General features: G+C 48.7%; 1 protein-coding gene across 8 annotated transcripts in view; it reads left to right on the top strand.

Annotated features, from left to right (window-relative positions):
- The window catches only part of ZC3H7B (zinc finger CCCH-type containing 7B), a 47,764-nt gene extending 26,927 nt beyond the window's left edge, over positions 1 to 20,837 (top strand). For all 8 annotated transcript variants that reach the window (XM_026101550.2, XM_026101523.2, XM_026101541.2 and 5 more), the window contains exons 16-23: positions 302 to 483; positions 3,766 to 3,851; positions 10,163 to 10,296; positions 11,336 to 11,441; positions 12,836 to 12,944; positions 14,845 to 14,978; positions 15,726 to 15,889; positions 16,695 to 20,837. In XM_026101550.2, coding sequence (XP_025957335.1) covers positions 302 to 483; positions 3,766 to 3,851; positions 10,163 to 10,296; positions 11,336 to 11,441; positions 12,836 to 12,944; positions 14,845 to 14,978; positions 15,726 to 15,889; positions 16,695 to 16,887 — 1,108 coding nt within the window. In that variant the 3' untranslated portion in view covers positions 16,888 to 20,837. The remainder of the gene's footprint in view (positions 1 to 301; positions 484 to 3,765; positions 3,852 to 10,162; positions 10,297 to 11,335; positions 11,442 to 12,835; positions 12,945 to 14,844; positions 14,979 to 15,725; positions 15,890 to 16,694) is intronic.
- The last annotated feature ends 4,250 nt before the right edge of the window (positions 20,838 to 25,087 follow it).

The following is a 25,087-nucleotide window of genomic DNA, read 5'->3' as shown; positions in this document are numbered from 1 at the left end:
AGACTTAGGGATTTCCTGAGCCAGATGAGTTGGTGTCTTTGCTGCATGTTTTGAAATGTGTATTATCTCTGAAGTTGAGCAGGACATCACCTGTAGGCTGGGGAGATTGAAAATATCTATCTAGGATTGCTACAGAGCGGGCAGGAGGGAGTTTGGTTTTCACAGTGGGAGTTCACCTCTGCCAGCATTGATTTTTCTGTATTCGTTGCCTGCCCAGTTGAATGTGTGGAAGTCGGATGTAAGGAGGAAGGGGTGAGGATTTGGTCCACTGATGTTTCGTATTTCTCCGGCTTGGCTGCAGGTGTCTAGTCCACATCGTGCGTTCCACTTCCCTGAAGTACTCCAAGATCCGCCAGTTCCAGGAGCACTTCCAGTTCGATGTGTGCCGACACGAGGTGCGTTACGGCTGCCTGCGGGAAGACAGTTGCCACTTCGCTCATAGTTTCATCGAGCTCAAGGTCTGGCTGCTGCAGCAATATTCAGGTGAGTGTGACTCCGGGTGCAGGGCTGGTGGTGCATAAACTGAAGTTTCCTCCAGCACATGCATGGGACCAGTTGGGAGAGAAATAGGGTGATTTGGGAGCACTGAGAAGCTGTTACTCATGTGTACATGTACTTCATCTCCTCTGGGATACAGAGGGAGGGCCCAGGTGTTCTGTGAGACAATTTGCTCTTTGTCCCTCTACTGGTGCTACTGTAAATTGCAAACTGGGAAGCCTTTCCCTTGGGACTAGCTTCGTAAGTTGAAGTGATTGTTAGGTAGGGCTGAATAACCTAAGGTCTTTTGGTGTTTAAATCCTGTGGAAGGCCCTAAATAGCAGTTGTGCCCCTGGATGAAAGTCTGGCCCAGTGAGAATCATAGAACACACAGGTGACAAAGCAGTTATAAAAAGAAAACTGTGCTTCTCCAATTCCTCTGAAGAAGTTCACCAAGAATAGGAAATGACAAGATACTTGGCCTTTCCCAAAAAGCCTTTGACAAACTGCCTCTGAAGAGGCTATTGTAGAAATGATATTCAGGTCACTCATATAATGACACTGCTATATCCAGTAATTTCAGTCCTCTCTCTCTGACACGCTCAAGGATTTCTCCTGGTGTTGACTGAGTAGATGCTTTTGTTGATCCATGCACAATGCTACCTAGATCTTTTTTCACTCTGAGGTCTTGTTTCGTGCAAGACCCAGCATGATAATTGGAGTACTTCAGAGAGAAAAGGTGTTATGATTGCTTCTTGCCATTCTTTGCTTTAACTAGAGGCAGCTTCTTTCACGTACTGTTCAAGTGCCTGCCACTGTAGTTCAGTGCAGTCCTCTGCCTCAGGTTGGCTTGTGAGTGACAATAATGAACAAGTAAGATGTTGTGGCAGATGCCGTCTTTTACTCTTCCTGTTCAGCCTCACTTACTTGTGGCCACAGGGAATTAAGTTGTTACACCAGTTTTTCAGGCAATGTGTTGCCTGAGAGCCATAGGTCAGGACTGCTTCCCTAAATACTTGTGAGATTGCTTGTAGTACTTTGGGCACCTTGCTCTTCTCTTCATGTACATAAAAAAGGAAGTTTCTTCCCTCCCTCTCTCTCCCCTCCTCTTCAGCCTGTAGGAGAAATAGATTAGATTTTTGCTTCTTGCCTTCTTTACTTGAATGAGTGACTTCCAAAGGGGAAGCTGAGAAGATGAAGGAAGTTATGAGTTCACTTGCAAAGGTGATCAGTAGGCTTTGTGTGTATTCCCATCTTTTCTAACAATGGGAACACCATCATCTTTTATTTTTTCTGCAGGATTATATATATCTGCCTGCTCTGCTTGTGAGCTTTCCTTCCTGGGCTGGTAGTTTGTTACCTAACTGTAGCCCTGGCTATGGAAACAGAGACAAAAGGTAGCTGTGGCCAGTCTCTGGGAAGGCTTTAACTTTGTAGCAGTGAACTTGGCCTGGGCACCATTTTCTCTGAAAGAATGGGAAGGGGGCATCATTCTTAGCATCTTCCATTTGTAAGCCAGTGGGCTGCTGTGTTAGACAGCCACTTGAGCTTTTACAAGGCGTGTGGCTTTGTTCCTGGTGATAAAGGATTGTGCTAGCAGAGAAGAGTTTGCCATGATCTGAACACATGGGAGGGCAGGACTGTTTCCTGGCTCACTAAGTCTGTTTGCTGGCATATGGTGCTATCTTCTTCCAGCAGTGGGAATCACAGAGTCTTTGTCCTCACTATTGATGTTGCAAAAGATGCTAAAGTGTTACAAGTAATCAACACATGGGCTTTTTGGTTCTCAGAGCATCTCTTTGGGACAGTTCATGCTTCATGGAGCTGGTGTACTGGAAAACAACCTTTCCTCTTTGGGAAGGTTTTTTCCAACCATGACATTTCTAGACCTTGTTGAATTAATTTGGATTTCTGGGAGCTGGAGAAGGCAGTCATGTGCTGAGGACATAATCTGAAATTCAGTCCTTTGACAAGAGCTGCATACAGTTCTGCCATTGGTTCTGAACCCCCAGGATCATGGCACAGGTGTGCAAAACAGAGAAGATGGAGGTTACTTTGGCCCTTTCCCTTCAAGATCCAGTGCCACATTTTAACTCTCTATATGGTTTTCCCAGACTTGCAGTTTTTGTCCCCTAAGTACAGATCAGGGCTGGCCATGCGTAGTCCCCCTTGGCCTGAAATATACAGGCTCCCGCATCAGGGACTGTGTCTGTGTGCCATGCCTCAGGAACATAGCACCTTAATAAAAGCAAACACAAAGCAAGTGACTTCACAGCCTCTCTGTGCTAGGGGAGCTGTAGTAAGGCAGCATTCAGCACCCCACTTGTTACCATCAGCTGACAGTTAAAGGATACTTTTCAGTTTCTTTTGGCTGCCATCTAAGATCTTTATAGCACTCAAATAACATAATATACTCGAGTACCTGAGAACCCTAGTGCCCATCTAGCTGGGTTTGTGCTGGCAGGGGCTGTTCCCTCAACATTTGATTTGATCAAGAGCTAATTCCTTAGATAATCTCTGACAGTTTTGCTTGTTGGCTGATATTACCTTTCTGATTCATGAGACCTTGTAGATCTTTCCCTGCAAGTTACATGCAAACAGATGTTTCTTGGTTGGTTTTGCACATTTTGTCTTTCCTTGCTGCCTTGGCACGCTTTGTGTTTGTCTTGATTGAATTTCAGATTTTCTCTTTGCTTGTTGATTGGCAACCCCCACACACACTAGAAGTGTGTAACAGGCTAACTAATCACAGCAGGGATTAAATGAGACTTCTGGGGTCTTGGAGAGGCTGGATATATCAGACAGTGGGATATCTGTAATCTCCCATGCCAGTGGCAAAAGCTCTGATATACAGTAGATCAACAGTAACAAACCATTGTCTTCAGGGCCCTATGTAGGATCTGTTGATTTGGGTTTGGGGGAAAACCTTGGTCAAGGTCTTAATTCCTAGTCAAAAATTGGCAGTGTCGGTGTCTTTTGCATGCAGCCTGAGCAGAACACCAGATCTGAGTGAGCCCTGGTGGCTGAACTCTTTCCCTCTTGCCTGGCTCAAGTGAAAAAGCAGGAGTGCTGGAGTTAGGAGATTCCCTAGTCTGTGCTTGAATACATTCTTTGGTGGTGTCAGGTCCCCTGTCAACCCATGTGCGTATGTTACCTGTGGGACTGTCAGGACTTGTCAGCCACACAAGGGCTCCCAAGCCCCAATGCCAGAAGCTCTGCAACCCTTCCCTCCCTCTCTTACGTTGACCAAAGCAGGGTAACTCAGTCGTGTCTCCGCCTTGTTCCCAGGAATGACCCATGAAGATATCGTGCAGGAATCCAAGAAGTTTTGGCAGCAGATGGAGGCACATGCCAGCAAACCAGCCAATAGCATGGTAAGACGCATCCAGGGATTGCAGCCTGGTTTTGCTCCCTGCTATTCCAGCACACTCTCTTCCTTTTCTTCTCGCTATTGTACCTGACTGGTCACAGGCAGACCAGGCCAGACACTGAGGAGGAGAATGGCTGAGAGCTTTCCTGTTTGCTGTGCTAGTGATGAGCTTTGTACCTTGTTTTGCAGTGTTTTATCTGCTCTGTTCAGTGTTTGGGACAAGCTGCCAGGGTTGGGGGGGAAAGGCACAGAGAATGGTGCTTCCTGCCACAGCCTGGTAGTGAAACCAGGAGACTTTGGGGACCATGGTCACACAGTATGGAGATCAAAGAAGTCCTGCTGCCCTTTAGGGGCCAAGGGACAATACGTCAATTCGAATGGTTCCTCTTAATAAATGACACATGACATACAGGACTAATCTGAACACAGGAGTGGGTGGAACTTGCAGCTTAGGGGCCACCTGAGGCTGATCAAAGATCTTAGTGGCTCTTTGCCAAGAGAAGGCTGAGAGCTTTGTGTCTGCTTTGTGCCACCAATCTCTTGCTGCGAGAGAATGTGCTGCTGGCTGCACCCTCTGGCACTGCCAAGAGATTGCTCTAGAGGGGTGAGTTATAAGTAAAGGGCATCTCTCTGTTTGCTTTCTTCCAACCTATTGGCTATGGGTGGTGCTGTTTTACCATCTTTTTCACTGAAGGAGGTGTTCTCTGGTGTAGGAGCAGAGCCCAGCGAAGACGATACCCAGCCCTGGGTTGAAGTAAAGCAGCTTTGCCATTAGAACAGGGAGTTTTCTGTTCTTTAACCGCCTTCAAAAGATATGGCCAATGAGATGAGAAGCTTCATGCCTCCCAGCAAGCTCTGAGGTGCAGGAGCAGTCCTCTCCCCTCCAAAGCGGTGGGGAAAGTGTTGTGAATCCCTCTTATTTTCACTTGACAGCTTTCTTTGCACTTGCAAAAGCCTGAGCTCACCACTCCTTGGCCTGTGCCTTACTGTCAGAGCAAGGGTGTTTCACCTTTGTTTGGGATCTCTCACTCAAGAGTTTGCTTTGCAGAGACAGCCACCAAGTCCAGCTTTTGAGCACCCTTGTAGAGGTGTTTTGCAGGATGGTAGCGTAAGCCACCCGCATGATGTGTAGCAGCTTTTTGGGGGCTGGCAATGTGCCAGCAAAAGTGTTCTGAGTGCTGTAGAGGGCTGAGCCTGGGCAAAGCAGGTGCAATCAGCATGGCTTAGCCCAATGGGAAGGACTCAGGTGACCTGCACTGATGTTCCCAGTAGGCTCTGTGCCCATCTGCTGGTTATGCTGCATGAGATGGAGCCAACTCTGAAGAAACCCTCAATGACATATGTGCATATCCCATTACTGCTCCCATGGGCTGAAATGGCCAGGGGAGAAGGTGCTGGCTGAGGAACGAGAAGCAGCAGCTGTCCAGAGCAACCAAGTTCTAGTCCCCAAAGCTGTCTGACTTCCTAAGCAATTTGCTCTAGCCTCTCAGGAAGCTGTAGGATTGATCCTGAAGGTATGGAGCAAGTTTCTACAGCCTATGTTATATGAAAAGTGAGCTCAGATGAGCTGAATGGTCCCTTTGGGCAGAGCTGGCTAGGATCTTTTTCTAGCCTGGCATGGGGACAGAGAAAACTGTCTGCATTTCCACAGTGGAGAAAATTTTAGTGTTAATCTGCTGCAGTTAGTGACAATAGTTGGATTTATATCAGCAGTCACTTCCCCATAAAGAGCAGAGTCTAGTGACTGGTTCTGTCCTGCCTGCTGTGGATCTGCCTGCATTTTCCAGAGAGCTCTGTCTTGCCATTCTCTGTGTGTTGTTCGGGCATAGAAGAGATAGTTGGACAACTGTTTTCCTGTAAGCCTTGCAGCTTCAAATTCACCTTTGTCTGGAGGTGCTACTGTTGGAAGAATACATTGTTTCCTGAGGTAGGCCATTAATTCGTTGTTTCCTGGCTTTTACCATGCTCTCTAACTTTGTGTAATGCCCTAAAGACCCAGAGATGAGGAATCTGCTAGACAAAGGCCTGGAAACAGCAGATCCATGCTGGAGAATCTGCCCTTCTTGGCTAGTTTTCACTGTTCTCTGGAGCCCATGGGAGCACTCTTGTTGGGCCTAATCCAGGTGCACCAGAAAGACAGGGGAAGGTGAACCGTAGGTAGATGGTTGGCACCAAGCTGAAGGTTTGTTCAAGGGATGAGGATGGCATGTTTGGTGGTGCCAGCTGCAGCATTGCTGCAATATCATGACTCATTTTCTCCCTTCTCTTGTCTGGTTTTATGCAGCTTATGGGACCATGCTGTGTATTTGGTGTAGCCTCCTGCCTAACACAGGCCATTGCCTAGCCCAGCAGGGGCAGTGGCATTTAGCAGAGTAGCCTGTCCACGTTAAATATCTCAAATATGAGACATGCTTCTGTGAGGATGCTGTCCTAGACGCACATAGCAAATTTGCTTCTAGGGAAGCACAAGGAAGAGGATTGTCAGTGTTTCCTTGTATTGCTCTTGCTGGGGTAGAACTGGAAAATTGAGATGGAGGGGGGGGAACCCAGTCACTTCATATCAGTTAAATGTGAATAATAAAAGTCACTAATGTGTAATGCCTCAGCATTACAATCCTCTCCCATGGAAAGTGCTGTTACAAAGTACTGAATTTCTTCCCATTTCAGTGGGGAAGCAAACTGCTATTCAGGTTTATATATATGTTCAGATTTTTGTATATGTTTGTTTTATATGTATTGTTAGGAATATCTTTATATTTTAACTGTAGTCTTAGTGGAAAAAATGTTTCTCAGACAGCAGGCCTTCAAGCACATCCTCTGAAGCACATGGGGCCTAGGCAGGTTAGTACAGGAGGAACGAGCGTTTCATTTCTGACTGTTGGGGCTTGCAGAGGGCAGAGGATCAGGAGGAGGAATGTCAGCGCCTGCTGCATCTGCCCATAGGGAGTGGGCAGAGAGACATAGTTTCTGGGCCATTTGGGCAGCGTTCAGGGTTCATGGCCCACGGCAAAGTCTGGTTTCACCCCACAAATGCCTGTCAGAGCTGGACTGCACTGTTGGCCATTCCAGGGCCTTGCTTTGTGATGAGGCAAAGCAGCAGCCTTGGTGGTGAGGTTGGAAAGGGCCTACTGGTGGCACCAATGGTTGTCTGCAGCGGTTGGCAGCCAGGCACTGGCACCGTGTGGGGAGCCGGATGGAGTCGGTCAGAGCCACATGTGTTTGCAACTGCAAACCGTGCCTTTGGCATTGGCACATATTCAGCCAGAGGGCTGAGCTCCAGCATGGGACATTGGCTTGCTGCCAAAGACCCTGGGGGCAGGACTAATGTGATCTGTTGAGAGAATTTTACTTTTGCCATTATTTTCTCCAGTCCAAGCAGTCTCATGTGACTCAGAGTTTTCTCAGCATCCCTCCAGCTTTCCAAGTTGGCTGCCTGACAAAGACAGCTTCCCAGGAGTACTGTAAAAGCAGGCTCCTCCTTCCTGCTGCTCTGTGTGATCTGCACTTGACTTGGCACCTTCCGGTCAGCGGAAGCAAAGTAGCTCCCAGGGATTTTGCTGTGCTCTGACATAGCTGTCAGTCAGACTCAGCAGATAGGGGCACACAGGGGAGAAAAGAGGCAGACAGCATACAGGTATCCAGCAGCCATGATGGTGCAGGTCAGGAGACCTACCAAGAAAAGGAAGATGAAGATATTCCAGTTGCTAAGCACCTGTGCCATGGATCTCACATCCGGTCCCACATGCTCGCAGGGCTCTCAGAGAAGTGTTCGGGGACTGCTGCAATATAGGGGTAAACCCAGTAGCTGTGAATGGAAGAGGCAGGCATCAGAAGACTGTTGTAGGTAGTTGGGTGCCCTCAGTTCTGCCACATCCCTGGGAACTGAGGGCTTTTATCCTTCAGCTGACTTCCAAGAGGCATTGGGTGCTGTTCTGTTTTACTTTACTAGCCAGCTGCAGAACCCCCATCAAAATTAGCCTCAGAATTAGCAATTTAAGCATAGAGAGGAAAGAAAAACCCCTCTCTCTAATGAGGGATACTTGCATCTAAGTACAGTTCACTCAGTTAGGGGGCTAAGTAGCTCAGGCTCCTCAAATAGTCCCCCAAGGACTCATGGCTCCTCCAGAAAGTGTTTCAGAATATCTAAGAAGGGAGGTGTGAGTGGCTGTGCCGGGGCTTTTGCTTTCTGCAAAACATGAAGTGGAGAACTGCCATGCCAAAGATTTTTATTTATTTCGTTGCCATGGTGCATAGCTAACACTATATTGTCTGGCTTCATAACAAGGGGTGGTGCCACAGCCTGAGGCTCTTTTGCCTGGCTTTGTCTGCCAGAGCCTCATGTGATCCTGCTTTCCACACTTGGTTATCAGCAGCCTGCCAGGTATGTGTCTTGCCTTTACAAATACAGTCATGTAGCAGTAACAAGAGCAGCTTTGATTTTCTCTTTACTCCTAATTCCCTAGAAGCATACATGCCCTGTGGTGACCAGCAGTTTGTATTACTCTCATGAAGACATGCAGGGGGCTATTTTTGCCAGAATTTATGGAAAAGCAGCCCAGATCCCCGGGATTACTTTCCTGATCTCTGATCTGTGGTGCCTTCTGGAGCCCACTGAGTTGTAGAAGAATTTTCTTTGGAGACTAAGTGGAGAGTAAAACTACTTTTCAAAGGCCACATGTTTGAAAGAGAGGCACCCTGTGAATACATTTCTGATGAGGGTTACTGACTTCTGCAATATCCCAAGTGTCAACCTGCAGCTTTGATGTGTTTTTATTGGTCACCAGCATTGGTGAAAGGTGACAGATGAACTGGATCACATGTCAGTTGCCACTAGAAAGGAGGTCTTGCAGGTGAATAGGCCAGAATTGCTGGTGCTTCTCTAAGAGAGCTGATGGTTCCCTAGAAATGTCCTCTTGCTGGGACATTTGGAGCAGTGATAGTCTCATGTAGTCAACACAGTTAAAGCTCAACTCTCTGCTTAGTTTTTCACCATGATGGAGGATCCTTTGTATGTCAGATCTGCTTTTCTGAAAGACTGGGTCTAGAGGATGCAGAATGGTAGTTGATAGCTTATGCAGCCTTTCCTGGGAAATGATTTAATTGTGCACCATCCTGTGCTTGCTGTTTTTCCTTTGCCAGATGATGTACATAGGTTTCACACTGCTGCTAATCAATTAGTGGCAGAAGCCTGCTCCTCAGGGAGATGGTTTGTCTGTCTGCTCTTTATAAGATGCATAGAGTGAGAAGCCAAGGCATGGCAGCTGGTGTGGGCTGCTTATCTGGTGACAGGCAGAGAGCTGTTTTACTAGTACGTAACCATTGTGCTTCACAGTCACTTCAAACACCAGGATGTTCTTTTAGGCTGTGGTTTCTTGCTTGTACCCTCACATACTCTTGTGCCTGGGGCCAGTGGCTTCTAGTCAGATTTGCTGTTTGGTTTGGAAATGAATGGAGACACCAGCCTTGCGGCAGTTTTAGCCTCTCACATCTTCTGATAGTGGTATAAAATGTAAATGACTTTCTAGAGATTTGCCCAGAAAACGCGAGGCAGTGGTGGTAAAGGATTCACTCTTTTTTCCTCAATCTGTTACTATTAATCCCAAAACAGCTGTTTCACAGGGACAGGGAGAAGGCCAGTAAAGTTAAGTGGCCAAGAGAGTGTGAAGTATGTGAATTACAGGTTGCATGTCTGTCTAGAGATCATGGCTTAACCGTGACTGTGTAACACAGTGCAAAGGAACTGTGGGGGGTGGAAACCTGCCCAGAAAGGGCTTTGAGGAGTCAGCTCTGAGGACCCAGCTCAGACTTAAATATTTAAGTGTCAACTGCTAGCTGTAACATGAGCCTGTTGCTTCAAAAGTAGGAGAGGTGGGTCCTGTGCTGTGGTATGGCCTGGCTTCCTCCATCAGGTGCTCCTTTGGGTGCTCTCCACAGAGATGAGGAGAATGTGGATTACTCTCCCTGCAGGGGAATAGGGGTGAAGCACTGGGGCAAGTCTCACAGAGCTTGTCTGTACATGGAGATACACTGCAGGGGTTTTACAGCCAGGCCTGGTCAGTGTTTGAAGCTGCCAGGCTGACTGCGCCATTGGCCAAATGTCAAAAACCAAGAAATCATGCTGAAGCAAGGAGTGGTTTTGCTCCAGTCTGGTATCTCGATGGGCCATCAGCTAACAGTGGCGAAGGAAAGCTCTGCCGTGTCACTGGGGAGACATAGCTGGTTGCTGGCACGTGCGTGTGCCGGGAGCTGCTGTTTGGGAGGGGTGCAGCTTGGCTCTGTTCACCTGAGGTGGTGGTTGATGGTTCTCTTTCCCAGGCTTCTACCCGGGCTCCCGCATCGAGCACCTTTGACCTCCAGATGAAATTTGTGTGTGGCCAGTGCTGGAGGAACGGGCAGCTGGTGGAGCCAGATAAAGACCTCAAGTACTGTAGTGCCAAAGCCCGCCACTGGTGAGCAATGCAACCTTCTCTTCCCTCCACCCCTCCTTAAGGTCAGGAATTTCTCCCTGTATGTTCTCCAGGGCTTCATTTGGCCTTTTTGGAAGAGCCTGTGAGGTTTTCTAGCAGCTTCTCCATGCTCAGGGTGATGTTTATTGCCAGCATTTTGCATGGTACATTACAGCTAGACTGTTACTCCTGGCACTTTCAGTCTAGCTCCCGCAGTTCCCTTTTTTCCAACTCTGTCATTTCTTCTCAGCAAGATCACTAAGGTAGTTCTCTTCTGCTCTTGTTTATACTCCTTGCTGTTTGAAGATGTCTGTCATCTTGCTATTAGTGATGCTTCAAGGCATTCTACTTCCTTTTAAATTAGTTTCCTAAGGGTTTACGGGACTTTGCTTCCCATAACCCAAGCTACAAATACTCTCCAGAGTCTTACTGCAGATATAAGACCTGTAATTCAAAAGAGAGAGAAGCAGCAGTTGCTGGAGGAAGTGAATAGGGGAGGATCACTTCCTGGAAAGGGAAGATAACATCTCTTTGTGCAGCTGCTGAATAGAGCTGGGGTTTTTGGCCAGGGTATCTCCTTCTGATCCCTTGCTAGTGCTGCAGGAGAATTAGTACTTGCTGGCACCTGTTGATAAGACAGTGCTTGTCATGACTTGCATTTCTACTGCACCTTTCAAGCAGAAAATATTCCCAGATATTTTTCATGGACTTGATTACACAAGAATTGGCTGTGTCGGAGAGTGGAAGGCAGTTGTTTAGTACCCCACGGTAGTGTCACACAACAGTTGGAGGAGTCTTTTTGTGGCTTTACGGGAGGAGATACTCTAGGAAATATGCGAGAAATAGTGGGAGAAATCCTCCTAAAACACCCTTCTGTTGGCTTCTCTGCCACACATGTGAATGTTTAGGAGCAGCCAGACAGTGGTGTGGACAAGCTGGACTAGAGAATTTGGTCATCTTTGAATGTTCAAGGGTCTCTGAGGAAAACAGAACCTTGTTCTACCCTTCCTTTTCCTCTCTTGATTTATTCTCTCTTCTCTAGTTGGACAAAGGAACGTCGTGTTCTACTGGTGATGTCCAAAGCAAAGAAGAAGTGGGTGTCTGTCCGACCACTGCCTTCCATCCGCAACTTCCCACAGCAATACGATGTGAGACCGTCGTCCTGTGCAGCTGGGTGCCCCTTTCCCTTCCCTCCCAGCATGGCAGAGCACTTTGAGGGCAGGTTTCTTGTAGACCTGACGGAGAAGCAGGCAGGTGTTGGCTGAGGTGGGAGGCAAGGACAAACTGAAAGCAGTGAGATTGCAAACACATCCAGCAACAGGGGTGGAGCACAAAAAGGAGCAGCACTCGCTTAAACCACTCTGTGCACGTACACGAGTTTCTAATGCTGCTGATAATGCAGTCAGCATCTCAAGAACTGGCTGGCACAGGGTTTGGGAATGAGATTTAAGTCTGCCCTCAGGTCAAGGTTTCTCAATGTGGGTGAGAGGCAAGACAGGGCACTTGAGAGAAGCCGATCCCTGCCTTTGCTGTGGCTGTTCTGCTGTTAATTGTGAAACTTGCTCACAATGTATTTTGAAAGCAAAATTAAGAACTCAGCAAAAAGCCACATGCTGTGAGAAAAACTACAGATATCCAACCCCAGTTCAGAATGTGGTAATTGATAATTTCTCTTGTCCTCTCTTTTCCTTTCTCCCTAAAAGGAGAAAGCTGTTCTTCTTCCTACCACAAGGGATCTGCTGTCACTTAATCCATGTGCAGGTGCAAGGCCATGTGTGAAGCCTTGAGTGCTCTCCAGTTGCAGGCCTGTTGTTAGAAGCTGGGAAAGGGGGAGCACACTTGAGCGGAGGACAGGAGTTATTAATCGCTGCTGAAGTAAGAGATAAGGCCAGCAGGTGAGTCGCAGATCATGCAGGAAAGGCAGGTTGCTGGAGCTCCCACCCAGCCTCAGCCAGAGAGGAACAGTGTTGTCTCTTCTTCCCAGTTGACGTGGGCCAGCTGGTGTCTACAGTACACTGCTGTCCGCCCTGGTGAAAGAAGTGGAGGAGAAGGGATGACAAGTAAATAGGATGCTTGGAAAGCTTCTTGTTTTCCTGAGCAATGAGGCTGTTGGGAACTGCAAGGCAAAGTTGTGGTGTGTGTGCTCGTGAGGTCTAAACACCCCCTAAGGGCACTCTTAACCAGGTTGGAGATAGCTGGAGAATGAGTCCCCTTTGGGGATCAGCAACAATGACCAGCAGGAGACACTGTTGAGTCAATCCAGTTGCACCCTGCTATCTCCCCTGGGACCACTGCTAAACTAATTGTGCCCCAGGAGAGGCCAGGTGTCAAACTGAGCTGCTCGTGTGTTTATAAGGCCTTTCTTGTCATCAGGAGCTTCAGGAAAAGAAGCATGAGTTGATGATGTATGATGTGTCCTGTTTGCTACCTCTCCTGTGTGCAATTTCACACCCCTGCTGGTTTTTTGAACCCATTTTCCTTCCCTCCCTCTAACAAGGAGGATTTATGCAAACCCTGAATTTTGTTTTTTGTCTTTTAACAGTTGTGTATCCATGCACAAAATGGCAGGAAATGCCAGTATGTGGGCAACTGCTCCTTTGCCCACAGCCCTGAGGAGAGAGACATGTGGACCTTCATGAAGGAAAATAAAAGTGAGTGGGGGAAATATGCGTCAAGGAGTTTGGGGAGAGGGAAAGAGAACATTTGGGCGGTGGATACAGGGTCTGTTAAGGCACACTGTCAACAATGGAGACTGAGCCAGACAAAGCTCCCGGTACGCCAGACTTAGGTGGGATTATGGTAAAGGTCTGTCTGCAGTAGCTTAGAGCTGCTTCTCTCTCAAATGTGCCTGTTTACATTTTCAGTCCCGTACACTGGGTCTAGTGCATGTCAGTTCCACATCTTGCATTGCTCCATTGCTGCCCTCCTTCTCTGCAACTCTGCAAATCTGCCCTGTGCCATTGTTCCTGTTGCCTGTACTGTCCCAGGCCTGGATGCATCTGGAGCACCACCAAAGCACTAGTCCTGACCTGTAGCTACTCCTGTATCTTTCTTGTCTGGCTTGTATCTGTCTTGGCTTTCTTGCCCAGTTCTGCTCATACCCCTTGCTCCTGGGCTGCAGTACTCCCTGCTCGTGGCATTGTATGCAAAGGGGTGGTTTTGAAATCCTGCATGAGAACATTGTTGGGTGATGCCTTTGTGGAGAAGCCTCTGAAATTAATTACACAGGCCCTCGACTTACCTTTTGGGGGAAATCTGCAGGACACCCAGGTCACAGTCGTCCTCCTCAGGATCCCATGATCCCACTCCTCACAAGGCAGGGCCTCAAACTGTTGCCCTGGCAATTCCCTGAAATTGCTTCAGTTGCTCCAACATCAGCTGGGCCCCATGGATCTCTGTGCCTGTGCAGGCAGCGATGGGGCTGGTGGAGGAACCACCAGCTCTCTGACAGCAATCCTTGTTTATTCAGGCCAAAAGCAAGCTGGGGGAAAAAACTTTTTTGCAGTGCCCAGTTGTCCAGGTGGTCATCTGTCTCTGTTCAGAGATCCTCGAAAGCCTGAAGTATCTCAGGCCTGCACTGAGGTTGTCTGGGTTTTGTGCTCAGGTGGAGGATATCTTTCTCTCTGCTGGGCCACATGCTTTTCTTTGGTACATTTCAAGTCCTTCTGTTGCTGAAGCCTTTCAAGCACATCAGACCAGTCTGGGTGTGTTCCTTAAGCAGAAGGGTGAATCTTCAAATGACAGCATTGTCATTTTGGGGGAATTTGCATTAATTATCCCCCATTGCCTTGAGTTCCTCAATTATCCATTTAGCGAGGAGTAAATCACTAACACATTGCACTTACAGCGTCACATTGCTGTCTGCAATGACTTTGTGTTTCCCTAGCCTTTCTCACAAGTTGATCTTGGAAGGGCAAACATAGTCAAAGCTTCTAGCCAGAATTTCCACTCAGAATGCTAGTGGAAAGGGGTTTTAAACCAAAGACACTAAGAGACGTTGACTGCACTCTTCTGGGCAGGCTGTGAACTTGGGACAAGCTAACATTAGGTCCTCTTCCCCTCCTTCACACTTCCTGTGGCTAGCTCGCTTATGGGCTCTTCTCCCTTTTGGGTGCTGCAGATGAACCATAGGCATGGAGGAAAGAGATGGATCTAAATCCACCCCCATGCCTTTGGTGTGGTTGGAGTGAGATGTCTACTGAGGTCAGGCAGAGCCAGGCTTGGTTGAGAATCACCTTGCGGGTGGAAGTCCATGGAGATCTTGAAGCACATTCCCCCCTTGAGTACTTTGTGTGAGCTGCTATTATGGTTGCCCCTCAACTCACAGATGACACCTCCCCTGGCCAGGCTGTGTGAATTTGGCTCCTCCCCCCGCGGCCCTCATTTGAGGAAGTGACACTGGGCCTCCTGAGCACAGATCTTCACTCTGATTGCAGGTGCTGCTGCACTGGAGAGGGGAGGGAAGGGCTGCCCCAGTATTCGCCTTTTTCTTGTAGTTTGTGCACAGTGTGGGAGGTTGTTTGAGTGACTTCACGGGTCGCCTTTGTGCAGTACTAGATATGCAGCAGACCTATGACATGTGGCTAAAGAAACACAATCCTGGGAAGCCTGGAGAGGGGACACCACTCACGTCTCGAGAAGGGGAGAAACAAATCCAGATGCCCACCGACTATGCTGACATCATGGTAATAGCTGATCTCTTGTCCTTCCTCCCTCTTCTTCTTCAGCGCTGCCAGCCTGCACCTCTTTTGTGCTGCTAGCAGGGACTGAGTTCCTCTCCTGGGAAAGAGCTTGTGCTAATATAGGTTAAATTGACAGCTAGGAGCAGCACAGCAAGGGCAGCACGGATGAGGTGGGAAGGGATTGACCTGCTCAGCAAGGCTCTGCTGAAGCTGAGCATTAGTCCTGGAGGCTGTAGAAGTGTACCTTAGATTCCCATTGGCATGGGCCCAGCCTCTTCCCAGGGTTCCTGCTTGCTCTTGGGATAGCTGGCAAAGCCATTGCTGGTCTGTTGGAAAAGAGGGGGAGGCTTGGAGGAAAGAGCACAGAGGCCTGGGAAATCTGGAGGCAGATGTGTCTACTGCCCAGGGATAGTGGCCAGCATAAGGGCTCATGTTTCTGAAGAGTCCTGTATTGCCAGTGCCCTGCAGCTGGACCCTATGGACTATGTCAGTTTACTGAGCTGTCCTGTGCTCTGAAGCTTAGGTTGAGCTGTAGATAGGCCTAAACAGAGCACCTGTTCCGCTCCCCCTTAGCGGCAGCATAATGCCCCTGAAGATGATATTGAAGGGAAGCACAGGAGGCTGTAGACTAAGTAGAGCATCCAGGGTGCTGTGGGAGGAACGAGGGAGAGGGAATGCCAACATGGGGAAGGCCGATGGGCATGAATATTAATGCACTGACTGGTGCTTTGGCATGTCTGCACTAATTAGATGGGCTACCATTGCTGGCTCTGCGGGAAGAACAGCAACAGCAAGAAGCAATGGCAGCAGCACATCCAGTCGGAGAAGCACAAGGAGAAGGTCTTCACCTCAGACAGTGACTCCAGCTGCTGGAGCTACCGCTTCCCCATGGGCGAGTTCCGGCTCTGTGAAAGGTACCGCATGTGCTGCCTTGTTTTGCTTGCGTGTCGCTGCTGTAGGGAAGGTGGGGACAGGCCCAGGGCCTCCATCATCCCTTCTCCCCCCCCTTCTGCTCCTCTTCCTCTTCCCTCTCTCATGGAGTCCCCAGGGACTTCAGCTTGGAGGAACAGTGGGACAAACTGCCAGTTTGGGGTGACTGAGGCTGTGTTTTTGGATCCCAGAGATGCTCAGCCACATTACTCAATGTTTTTTTTCTTTTTTTTAAAAAAGAAATCCCTGAGCATGTTTCTTTAGAAAATGAGAGAGAATTTCATGTCTGCACCTGTGCCCTCTGTAGCCAGGATGCTCTCATCTCTCAGTCTAAACAGTCTGTTTGGCCGAATTCTTAGGGGAATCCCAGGTGCTTTACTAAATGGTTTGAATGTCTCACACCCTCTGAATCAGTGCCTTGAGGTGTCTTCAGAAGGCTTGTGATGGCTAGAAATGCCATTTTGATTAGAGAGGAGGCTGTGTCCCTCATGCCTGTTTAGAGTTACATAGCATTTTCTCTCTTGTGTAGTTTTTTCTTCTCATGTCTGCTGGTCCAGTTCTAGCTCACGTCATTTCTGTTGACTAAATCCCCCCACAGACTGTTCACTGCCCTGTTTCTGTGCCCAGCCTCCATATTGCCTTCCTCTGGCTGCACCCTGGTTGTAGGAGAATCGTCTCTCCCTTAGAAGGGAGAATTCGGCGGGACACACTCGCATATCACATGCAGGGAGCTCAAAGCCCTGCCCTTGGCAGGGGTAGCCTCCTGAAGGGCGCTCCTTGTGCTGGCAGGTTTCAGAAGAGCAAAGCCTGTCCTGAAGGAGAAGAGTGTCGCTGTGCTCACGGCCAGGACGAGCTGACGGAGTGGCTAGACCGGAGAGAGGTGCTGAAACAGAAACTGGCCAAAGCCCGCAAGGACATGCTGCTCTGCCCCAGAGATGACGACTTCGGGAAATACAACTTCCTATTGCGGGATGGTGTATAGTAAGGGTTGGGGGGAGCCTGTTGGCTGGAGAAACACGGGGCGGGTTTTCCAAGAGTGGCGGTGGCAGGGAGAGTGAGATCCATATCTTGCAAAGAGAACTTTTTCTTTTCTTTTGTTTTAAGATTACGAGACGACAATTTATTAGTGGCGAATGAAATCGTGAATTTGATTCTCCTTGGCCAGCGAACGCCATGCTCACTGAGTTCATGTTCTGTCTTCTCTCTCTTACCCCCCGCCCCCAATTCTTCCTTCTCTCCATCTTTCTGTTTTCTCTGTCCTTTATTTAAGGAATGAATTCTGTTTGTACTGGGGTGCGAACTGGAGAATTTTTCCTTGCCATTCTCATGCCCTTCAATTCAGAGCGTGGCTGCAGCGGTCAGGAGGACAAACAGGGAGGGAAAGCTGAGAGAAAGGGCTAGACATCTGGTAGAAGGGTGACCAAGAAGTTCATGTGCTCCTTTTTTCAAAGCTGCAGAGCAAGCCCTGCTTACATGGCTGCAACTGGCCCACTCTCCTGGGAGTTCAGTACCAGAAGAATTGGGAATTGAGATGCAGAGGAGGGATGCCATTAGATCTGGCTTAAAACATCTAGGCTTAAGCCCCTACTGTGTATGTTCCCCTGAGGCACCAGCTGGAGCTGAGGAAGGTATCAACCATTTTGGGTAGAGTGCAGCTAAAAGCAACAGTGTGCTGCAGTGTTGCAGCAGTGGGAACTTAATGGTAGCTGACTTTAGCCTGTTTTGATTGACTGTACCCAGAAAGCAAACTGATGACCCCTCATTAGGTATCTTTCTCAAATATGTAACACGTATTTGGGGTTGGTAGTTCTGGTTTGGTTTTTTGGCTGATGCGACTGGTCCAAATAAGACTGAAGCCATCTAGAAGGTGTAGTGGAGACTGTGGCACTGTACTCCACACTGGAATATCAGTCAGGAAAAAAGGCTGTAACCAAAAGGAGCTTGTATTTCTCTGTCAGCTTCTGTCCTGAAGAGAGGGAGGGAGGTAACGGGGTTCCCTTCTTGTTCTTTAAATGGTGTGTGTGTGTGTGTGTGTGTGTGTGTGTGTAACTGGTTATTCAGAGCTGCGTTGTTTCCTGCACTGCCAGAGGAACCGAGTAGGAATCCATTTAAAAGGACACTGTTGAGCAGCATGGGCCTAACACAGAGGGCTTGGCTCTGGCCATGCTTTGCTGCAGGGAATCCAACTGGAAGTCACTTACAGGTGCTGGGGCTATGGGTGCAGCCCCCTCCTTCTCTGAGCTGGGACTGGGAGCTGGTGGGTGCACAGCACAGCGGTGGGGAGAGGTAGCCGGGATATGGCCCCAGGCAGGGACCATAGCCACAGGCGGAGGGCAAGTGGCACAGCAGGACCCAGCCGTGCGCCTGCTCCCATCCTGCCTGACACATGCTCTGTGGTGAAACAGGCCAGCCCCGACAGGGAAGTCTGGGCCAGGACTTTTGGCTTTTATAAAGGCAGCAGTGAGAGGCAGTACTTCTCCGTATGCCAGCCTTGTTCTTTCTGGCAGTCCCATCCTGTAAGCAGTAAACGTGTGTCCTATCTTGAGCTTCCCTCTCCTCTCTGACTGCATCCCGATGGTGCTCTGCAGTTTTGTATGCATGGATGGCACCATCCACTCAAACACAAATTCATCTCCCCCTCTGTCTTTGTGGGTGATGTCTTTCTGTATGGAGTCTCCCAGGACTGTGAGCTCAGAGCCCTCGGGCTTGGCAGTGCTATATCCATAGTAAATACAATCTGGCCATGTGTTGTGTGGTGGTTTGGTGTTGCTGGGTCCCTTTTCTCCTTTTCTCCCTCCCTGCTCCAATATCTTTGGGATCCCCAGCTTCAAGAGAGCGTGGATGTGGAAATATGCAGATGCTGCTGGGGGCAGCTGGCAGCTTTCTAAACCAGCCTCCAGGTAGCAGCCTCAGCTCCACCAGAGTAGTTATGACCCAGGAGCAGGGTGAGCTGCATGCTGGTCGTGGGTCTTTCCAGTGATATTATGTGCTCCAGATAAGCCGGTGCTTCTGAGCTTGTTGTAAAAAGAGGATGGTGTTTACTGATGTGGTATGAGCTTCTCTTCTTGGCTGTACAACACTAACATCTGCTGATATACTGGTGGCTTATGGTAGATTCACGAGAAGGGGGAAGTGGTTATTCCCTCTGACAGTGTGCAGAAGAAGGAAGAGATGTCGAAGGATCCTTATTGCCCGTAGCGCTGCCGGGCATGACAGTGTTTGAGTGGACAGGTGCTATATTTTCTCCTCTGCCCTTTGCTGTAGCTGTCTGGATCGTACCTTCTCCTGGTGCTCTTTGTGCTGAACTGGCCAACTTTGTAAACTGTGAGAGATGGGGAGGAGGAGGTAGGCATCAACTTTGGGGATTATCTTGTTCTGTTGTTCTTGGACAGAGATGCCAAGGAAGTGAATCTGGATCGGGGAATGTTGGAATGTGTTTTTATTTTTAAGACAAATCCTCATCTCTAATGTCACTCTAGCGTTCGCTGCGCCATGATTTCTAATACGATAACTTGTTTAGGTTACCGAGCAGGTCGCTGTCCCCTCTCCTTGTCTCTCGGAGACCTCAGGTGCTCATCGAGCCCTCCACCCCATGCTGATGGAGGTGTGGAGTGGGGCCAAGACGAGGGGAGGGCGAGCATGCCTGAGGTGAGGGAGGCCCACAGTCATGGGTGTTGCATTGAGTATCTTTTTGTTTTCCCTGATATGATAACCTGGTCTGTGGTGTTGCAGTACTTTGTCACCAGACTTGTTTTAGTGTGTATATATGTGACCCCTCCCATAAAGCATATATACACAGGTATTAAATATATTGCTCTATATAATATTATATGTGTGTGGTATCGAAGGAATCTTTTTAATGAGGGTAAAGGAAAAGGACTCAGGCAAGGAAACGCAGCATCTCCAGTTTAAATATGAAGACTTTTATTTGGGTTAGGGAGAGGGAGTTATTAACGAGGGGAGGGTTTTATATAGATAGGCATAAATTTTGAGATGGGACAGGTTTCCCTGTTCATACTTCTGAAAGCCCCCTGAGATGTTCTTGCAGTCCCATCTCAGTGAAAGAGTATTATACTGCTAAGCTTGTGAATAAAGTTTTAATGGTAAGTCTTTGCTTATATTATTTAAAGGGACGTTGTGAAAGGCAGGAAGTTTCACACTTGACTTCCTAGGCTCGCTTTATCAAGTCAAGGGGATTTTCTTTGGCATGTTATGTACTCTCACCAGAAATGCTCAGTGCTAACAGCTCTACAGCAATTAAACCAAAGTAAGTTGTAGGACTGCTTTAGTGGTGCATTTGTGAGACCCTGCAATAACTCTCCCTTTTCTGTATTCATGTAAGGGGAGAGGAAAATTTTGCGATGCAGAACCAAATCTGAGGGTGATTAACAACAGAAGTCATGTTTTAATTTTATAGTTTTAGAAGAAAATCTCATATCCCTTAAAATAACCACACATACACTCACACAAAATAGAGACTTTGATTTAGCTCAGCTTGTTAAAAGCTGAAAGACTTATAGTAAAAATCCTTTCCCATATGCTGGGAGGGATTTATGTGATGCTGGTGTTGGAGTTAACCTGACCTTTACGGGGGGAAGAAAAAAACCAAAAAATACCCTACTTAGCTTGTATGAAATTGTATGTCAAAATGGATGGGTTTTAGGAAGTGAAAGGAGAAGATAGCAAGGGGATGCTGCAGTTCTGAGCTAGGTAGTAATGATTTTGAGTCCTTTAATATGTCTTTGTATTAATATAATTTAAGAATACCACGCTTTACTATTAAAAAAAACTTAGTATCTTTCATAAGGTCTAGTATCGGGATAATAATGTAGATGTTTTAACAACATTTTTGGTTTTGTTCTTAAATAAAAAAACAAACCTGCTTCTTTTAGCCTTTGTAATAGAAAATAAAAGTGTGCACTTTAAACCCTCTCCTGATACAGTGTGTGTTTGCATTTTTCAAAAAGCCTGCAATGGCTTTATCCAGGTTTCAGATTTTCCTACTCTAATGAGGAAAACAAAGAGGTGGAAGAAAAGGGGGACTTCAGGCATTGAATCAATTACACCTGGTTCAGTCCTTCAATATGATCTACTACTCTTCTTGTTGAAGGGAAAATTGCATGTGTGTGCATGTGTATATAAACAGATGTGCTGTAGTTCTTCATTAGACCCACAGTTCTTGTGAATTTAAAGAGTTTAAGATTTTTGTTTCTGTCCTCCAAGCAACAGGAACCTACAGGCTCTGTATTAACACACAGATCCAGGTATTTGGGTAACTTGTGTTTTGAAACCGCTGATAATCAGGTCTTGTAACCACCTCAATCTAAAGGTTGTTCTGCTGTGTAAACTGGTCTGTTCAACAGGGTCAGCCAGTTCTTTTGCCTGACACAGTGCACTCTGCCAGGGGAAATGTCCTTAGTCTTAGCCAACACGTCTCATGAAGCTCGGGCCATGAGAAGTATCTGTGCAGATTCCTGGAGAGGATGCTGTGCGGTGGGGATCACACTTTGGGCAAGAGGTCAGTGTGAAAACATTTATCAATAACACTTCTTTCACTAATCCATCCTGATGCAGATTACTCTGGGATTCCCAATGAAGCCAAAATGGGGCAAAGACAGGGAAGTCCCATGGGGACACCCTACTACTGCTGTATAAATTGTTAGAGTGACCAGAAGGTCATATCCAGTGACACCTGAGCAGAGGTTTGTTATGCATCTCCCTCCTGTGTCTGGCTACAAACATGGCAAATCAGGTCCTTCTGGTCTAAAGAGGAGATGCCTGAATACAAGCTTGTAGCACAAAGGGAATGAGGAATGAGATGCACTTTCAAGGTTCATCTACTGAGCATTTCATGCGTACAACTTGAGAGGCATTAGTTTTACCCTCTGCAGAGTTACTGAGCAAGGGTGTAGCTTTCCCAGTACGATGGAGACCAAAACTGACAAATTGGAAAGCACACAGAGCATGAGGAGAAAAACTGACAGTGCTAACACTGCCATGTGTCTGTGCAGATTCGAGCCTCAGCTGCAAACCCTCCACAGCTATTTCTTCATTGATGAGCTAAATAGTAATAAAACAGAGAGACAGCACTGGGTGGGAGTGACTGGTGTGAGGGGAAAGTGGAAGAGGAAGGGCTGCAGAAACACAGGCTTGAGCAAACAGCCATTTGGTGGGGGACAGAGAATGGTGTTGAACAGACTTGGCCTGGTGCCTCTCGTATGGCTCAGGGTAGAGATTCTGTGCACAGCTGGTTTCTGGGGCTTCCTGGAAGCTGTGGGCACTGCTCAGGAGCTCTGCGTCCTCATCTGGCTTCATCCCTTGCTCCCCAGGCCTGGAGGCCAGGGCCCACCCCTTCCTGATAGTCTCTCCCTCCCCAGCTGAATTCTTGCCTCCTGCTACTCTGCAGTTCCTCAGGGCAGGAACAGCAGGTCCTGGTGCCCCCCGGGGCAGGGGTGTTTTGCCAGTTCAGATCCAAGTGCAGCAAGGATGAGAGAAGGGATCAGAAGAGGGATCAGATGAGATGGCAGCTCCAATTGACTCCTTCCCCCACTGCAGCAGTCCCAGCCCTGGTTGCTCTTGGGACCCTCCCTTTCATGGGTGCTCCTCTCTGCAGTTTGGCTTACAGATGGCAGCACCTCAAAAAGCTCTACTTTGTCCTGAGAGCCTTGGGAGGTACTGAATAGCACAGAGTCCCAGGAAATAGTTTGTTACCATCTGGACTGATCTGCCCAAAATGACATTTACTCACAACTGGGATGGAAACCTCTAAACCCAGACGCCAGGGTAGACTTGGCTTGCTTGGAACCAGAGAAATGTCTGATGCTGGAGGCACTCTTTGGTGCATTTTGTTCTCTGTGGATTTTCTGTCTGCCTTAACTGTGGGCCTTAAGTAGTGCTGGGGCCCTCCAGGCGTACAGTCATGAAGAATGAAGAGCCGCATAGTTTCTTTGAATACCAAGACACACTCCCCTGTTAGTACTCCAGCAAAGCTCAGAGGGAAAGAGGGAAAGTCCTCTCTTCCATAGGAATGTGGTGGCCTCAACTTTCCTCAGCTGAGTGGCTTGAGGATAACTACAACGCGACTGGAGGAGGTTGCCCTTGGGGACTGTGATGGGGGCTGAGTTCCAAAGCAGTGTTTCAGAGGAGACTTTCAGCTGGCTGGGTCATCTCTTCGTTCAAGACCCAGGCATTCAAAGTTTGGCCTTTCAGGATCAGCTGCAGATGAGTTGCCAAGGCTTCTCAGGTGATCAGTTGTTTTCTTTGGGCCCAAATGCCTCACACAGACTCAGGCGACTCCTGTATCCATCTGTCTGATTTTGACCTCTTGGGCTGCAGGATACCTGCTCCTGCTGGGGCCAGCATTACTCTTGGGACAGGGGAGTGATACAGCCTGAAAAGGGATGGCCAAGGAATGGCTGAGATCACTGACACCCAGCCTCTTCGTTTTGAGGAGGATGTGTCCAGAGGAGTGTATATCTTCCTTCACCTGGTCTTCCTGCTGACCTGTCCAATGGTCTCCTATGGACCCTGGCACATGTCCAGCAATTGCTCTCCTTGGATTTCCTCATCCTGCTTTAAATGCCTTAGTTTATTGCTACTCTTTGCACCTTCTGGGCTCTGCCCCTTGCCAAAGGGTCTGGTACAGCTTGTTCAGAGGGCTCCCAAAGTGGGCCCTGCCCAGGCTCGCAGAGTGTTTGGGGAGCAGGGAAATGCACAAAGGCAGCTCTGGATGTCCTTCCTGCCCAGGGCAGCACAACTTCTGGCCATCCAGCCTCTCACATTACCTCCCTGCCTAGCACCTAGATTTTTGGCAAATGGCACCTCACAGGGGAAGGCCACGTGTGGAGAAGAGCTGCGGTGAGCCCAGCTGTCACGTGAGCACCTCAAGAGGGAGGGGGAAGGTCTTGAGGTGGGGGGAGAAGGAAGGCTCATTAGCTTTTGGCACTCATCAGGGGAATTAGTTTTTAGAAATCCTTTTGCCTCGGGCGGAAGGTGCAGGTGGTTTCTTCCACGGAGCTGCGCTGCTCGGAGAATCCCGGGTGCTGTGAGTGGGGCCTGCTCACCGCAGTAGGCACCAGTCCTGGCTGCCAGGACTTCTTTGCAAGCAAAAGCAAGCTGCCAGCTGCTTCAGATGAAGGGCCATATCCCTGCAGCAGGGAGGGAGCGAGAGCCCGTGGGCCCTCCGAGGCCCTGCTGGGGCAACGGGCCGGCCACCCTGCTGCAGGGATGCTGGAGGAGGGGCAGAGCGAAGGGTGCTAGGGGTGAGCCCTGTCCTCCATCCTTCCTGCCCGTCCTTCCTTCCCCACTGCGTGGTCACGGGGAGTGGGGCTAACCCCCACTGTCCCTGCAGTGCTGTGCCACGCTCTCAAAGGAAGGGATTACAAGATGGCAGGCAAAGGGTCTGCTCCTGACGTGAGGGCTGTTTCCCAGTTCCTGTCAGTGGCCTGTCACTGGGGATTAATGCTTAATTCTCTGTCCGCATTAAACCTGGATCTGGCCCGTACCTGTTGTGACAGGACTAATCAGTTCAGCCTTAGCCTTTTCTGCTGGGCAAAGCTGCAGAGGAGGAGGCTGTTCTTCCCCCACTCCTTTCTTTTTAGTTAAGCCTTTCTTTAATGGTGGCGAAAGGCACGAGAGAGTACGGCTTAGTGGTCACGCTCCTTGTCCCTTCTCCAGATACAAGAGGCACAGACCAGTCCTCCTCTCCATAGCACAGGTCCATGCTTGAAAATGTACATACACATGCATATGCATGCTATACTCTGCCCTGGGAAAAGGCAGCCCTTTCAGAAGTGAGAAGGGGGCTGAGTGCAAGGCCTGGTCAAGCCTGAGTGTCCGTGCTGCACACCACCACCATCAAAAGTACCCGAGGGGTCGTACAGCCCTGTTTCAGACACCAGGCTGGGTCTTTGGCAGTTCAGCCAACACAGAGCTCCAGCCCTGTTTTTTAACACACTCAGCCGTCCAGCCTCCTGTGCTGGCTTCTTTGCTCCTTCCCCACCTCCTTTTCTTTTAAAGGAATCTCCTCTGCACAGAGGTGGCTGCAGACCCACCTGCACTAGCTGCAACCTTCCCAGTTCTGCAGTTCTGCGTGCCCTTGCAGCTCTGCCAATGCCCGTCATCGCTAGCGGCAGCATTTCAACCCCATAGAGAAAGAGGTGCTGGGATACAGGGCAGGCGTT

Source organism: Dromaius novaehollandiae, chromosome 1, assembly GCF_036370855.1.
Source record: "Dromaius novaehollandiae isolate bDroNov1 chromosome 1, bDroNov1.hap1, whole genome shotgun sequence".
NCBI classification, from domain to species: Eukaryota; Metazoa; Chordata; class Aves; order Casuariiformes; family Dromaiidae; genus Dromaius; species Dromaius novaehollandiae.
This window is presented reverse-complemented; position numbering and strand designations above follow the sequence as displayed.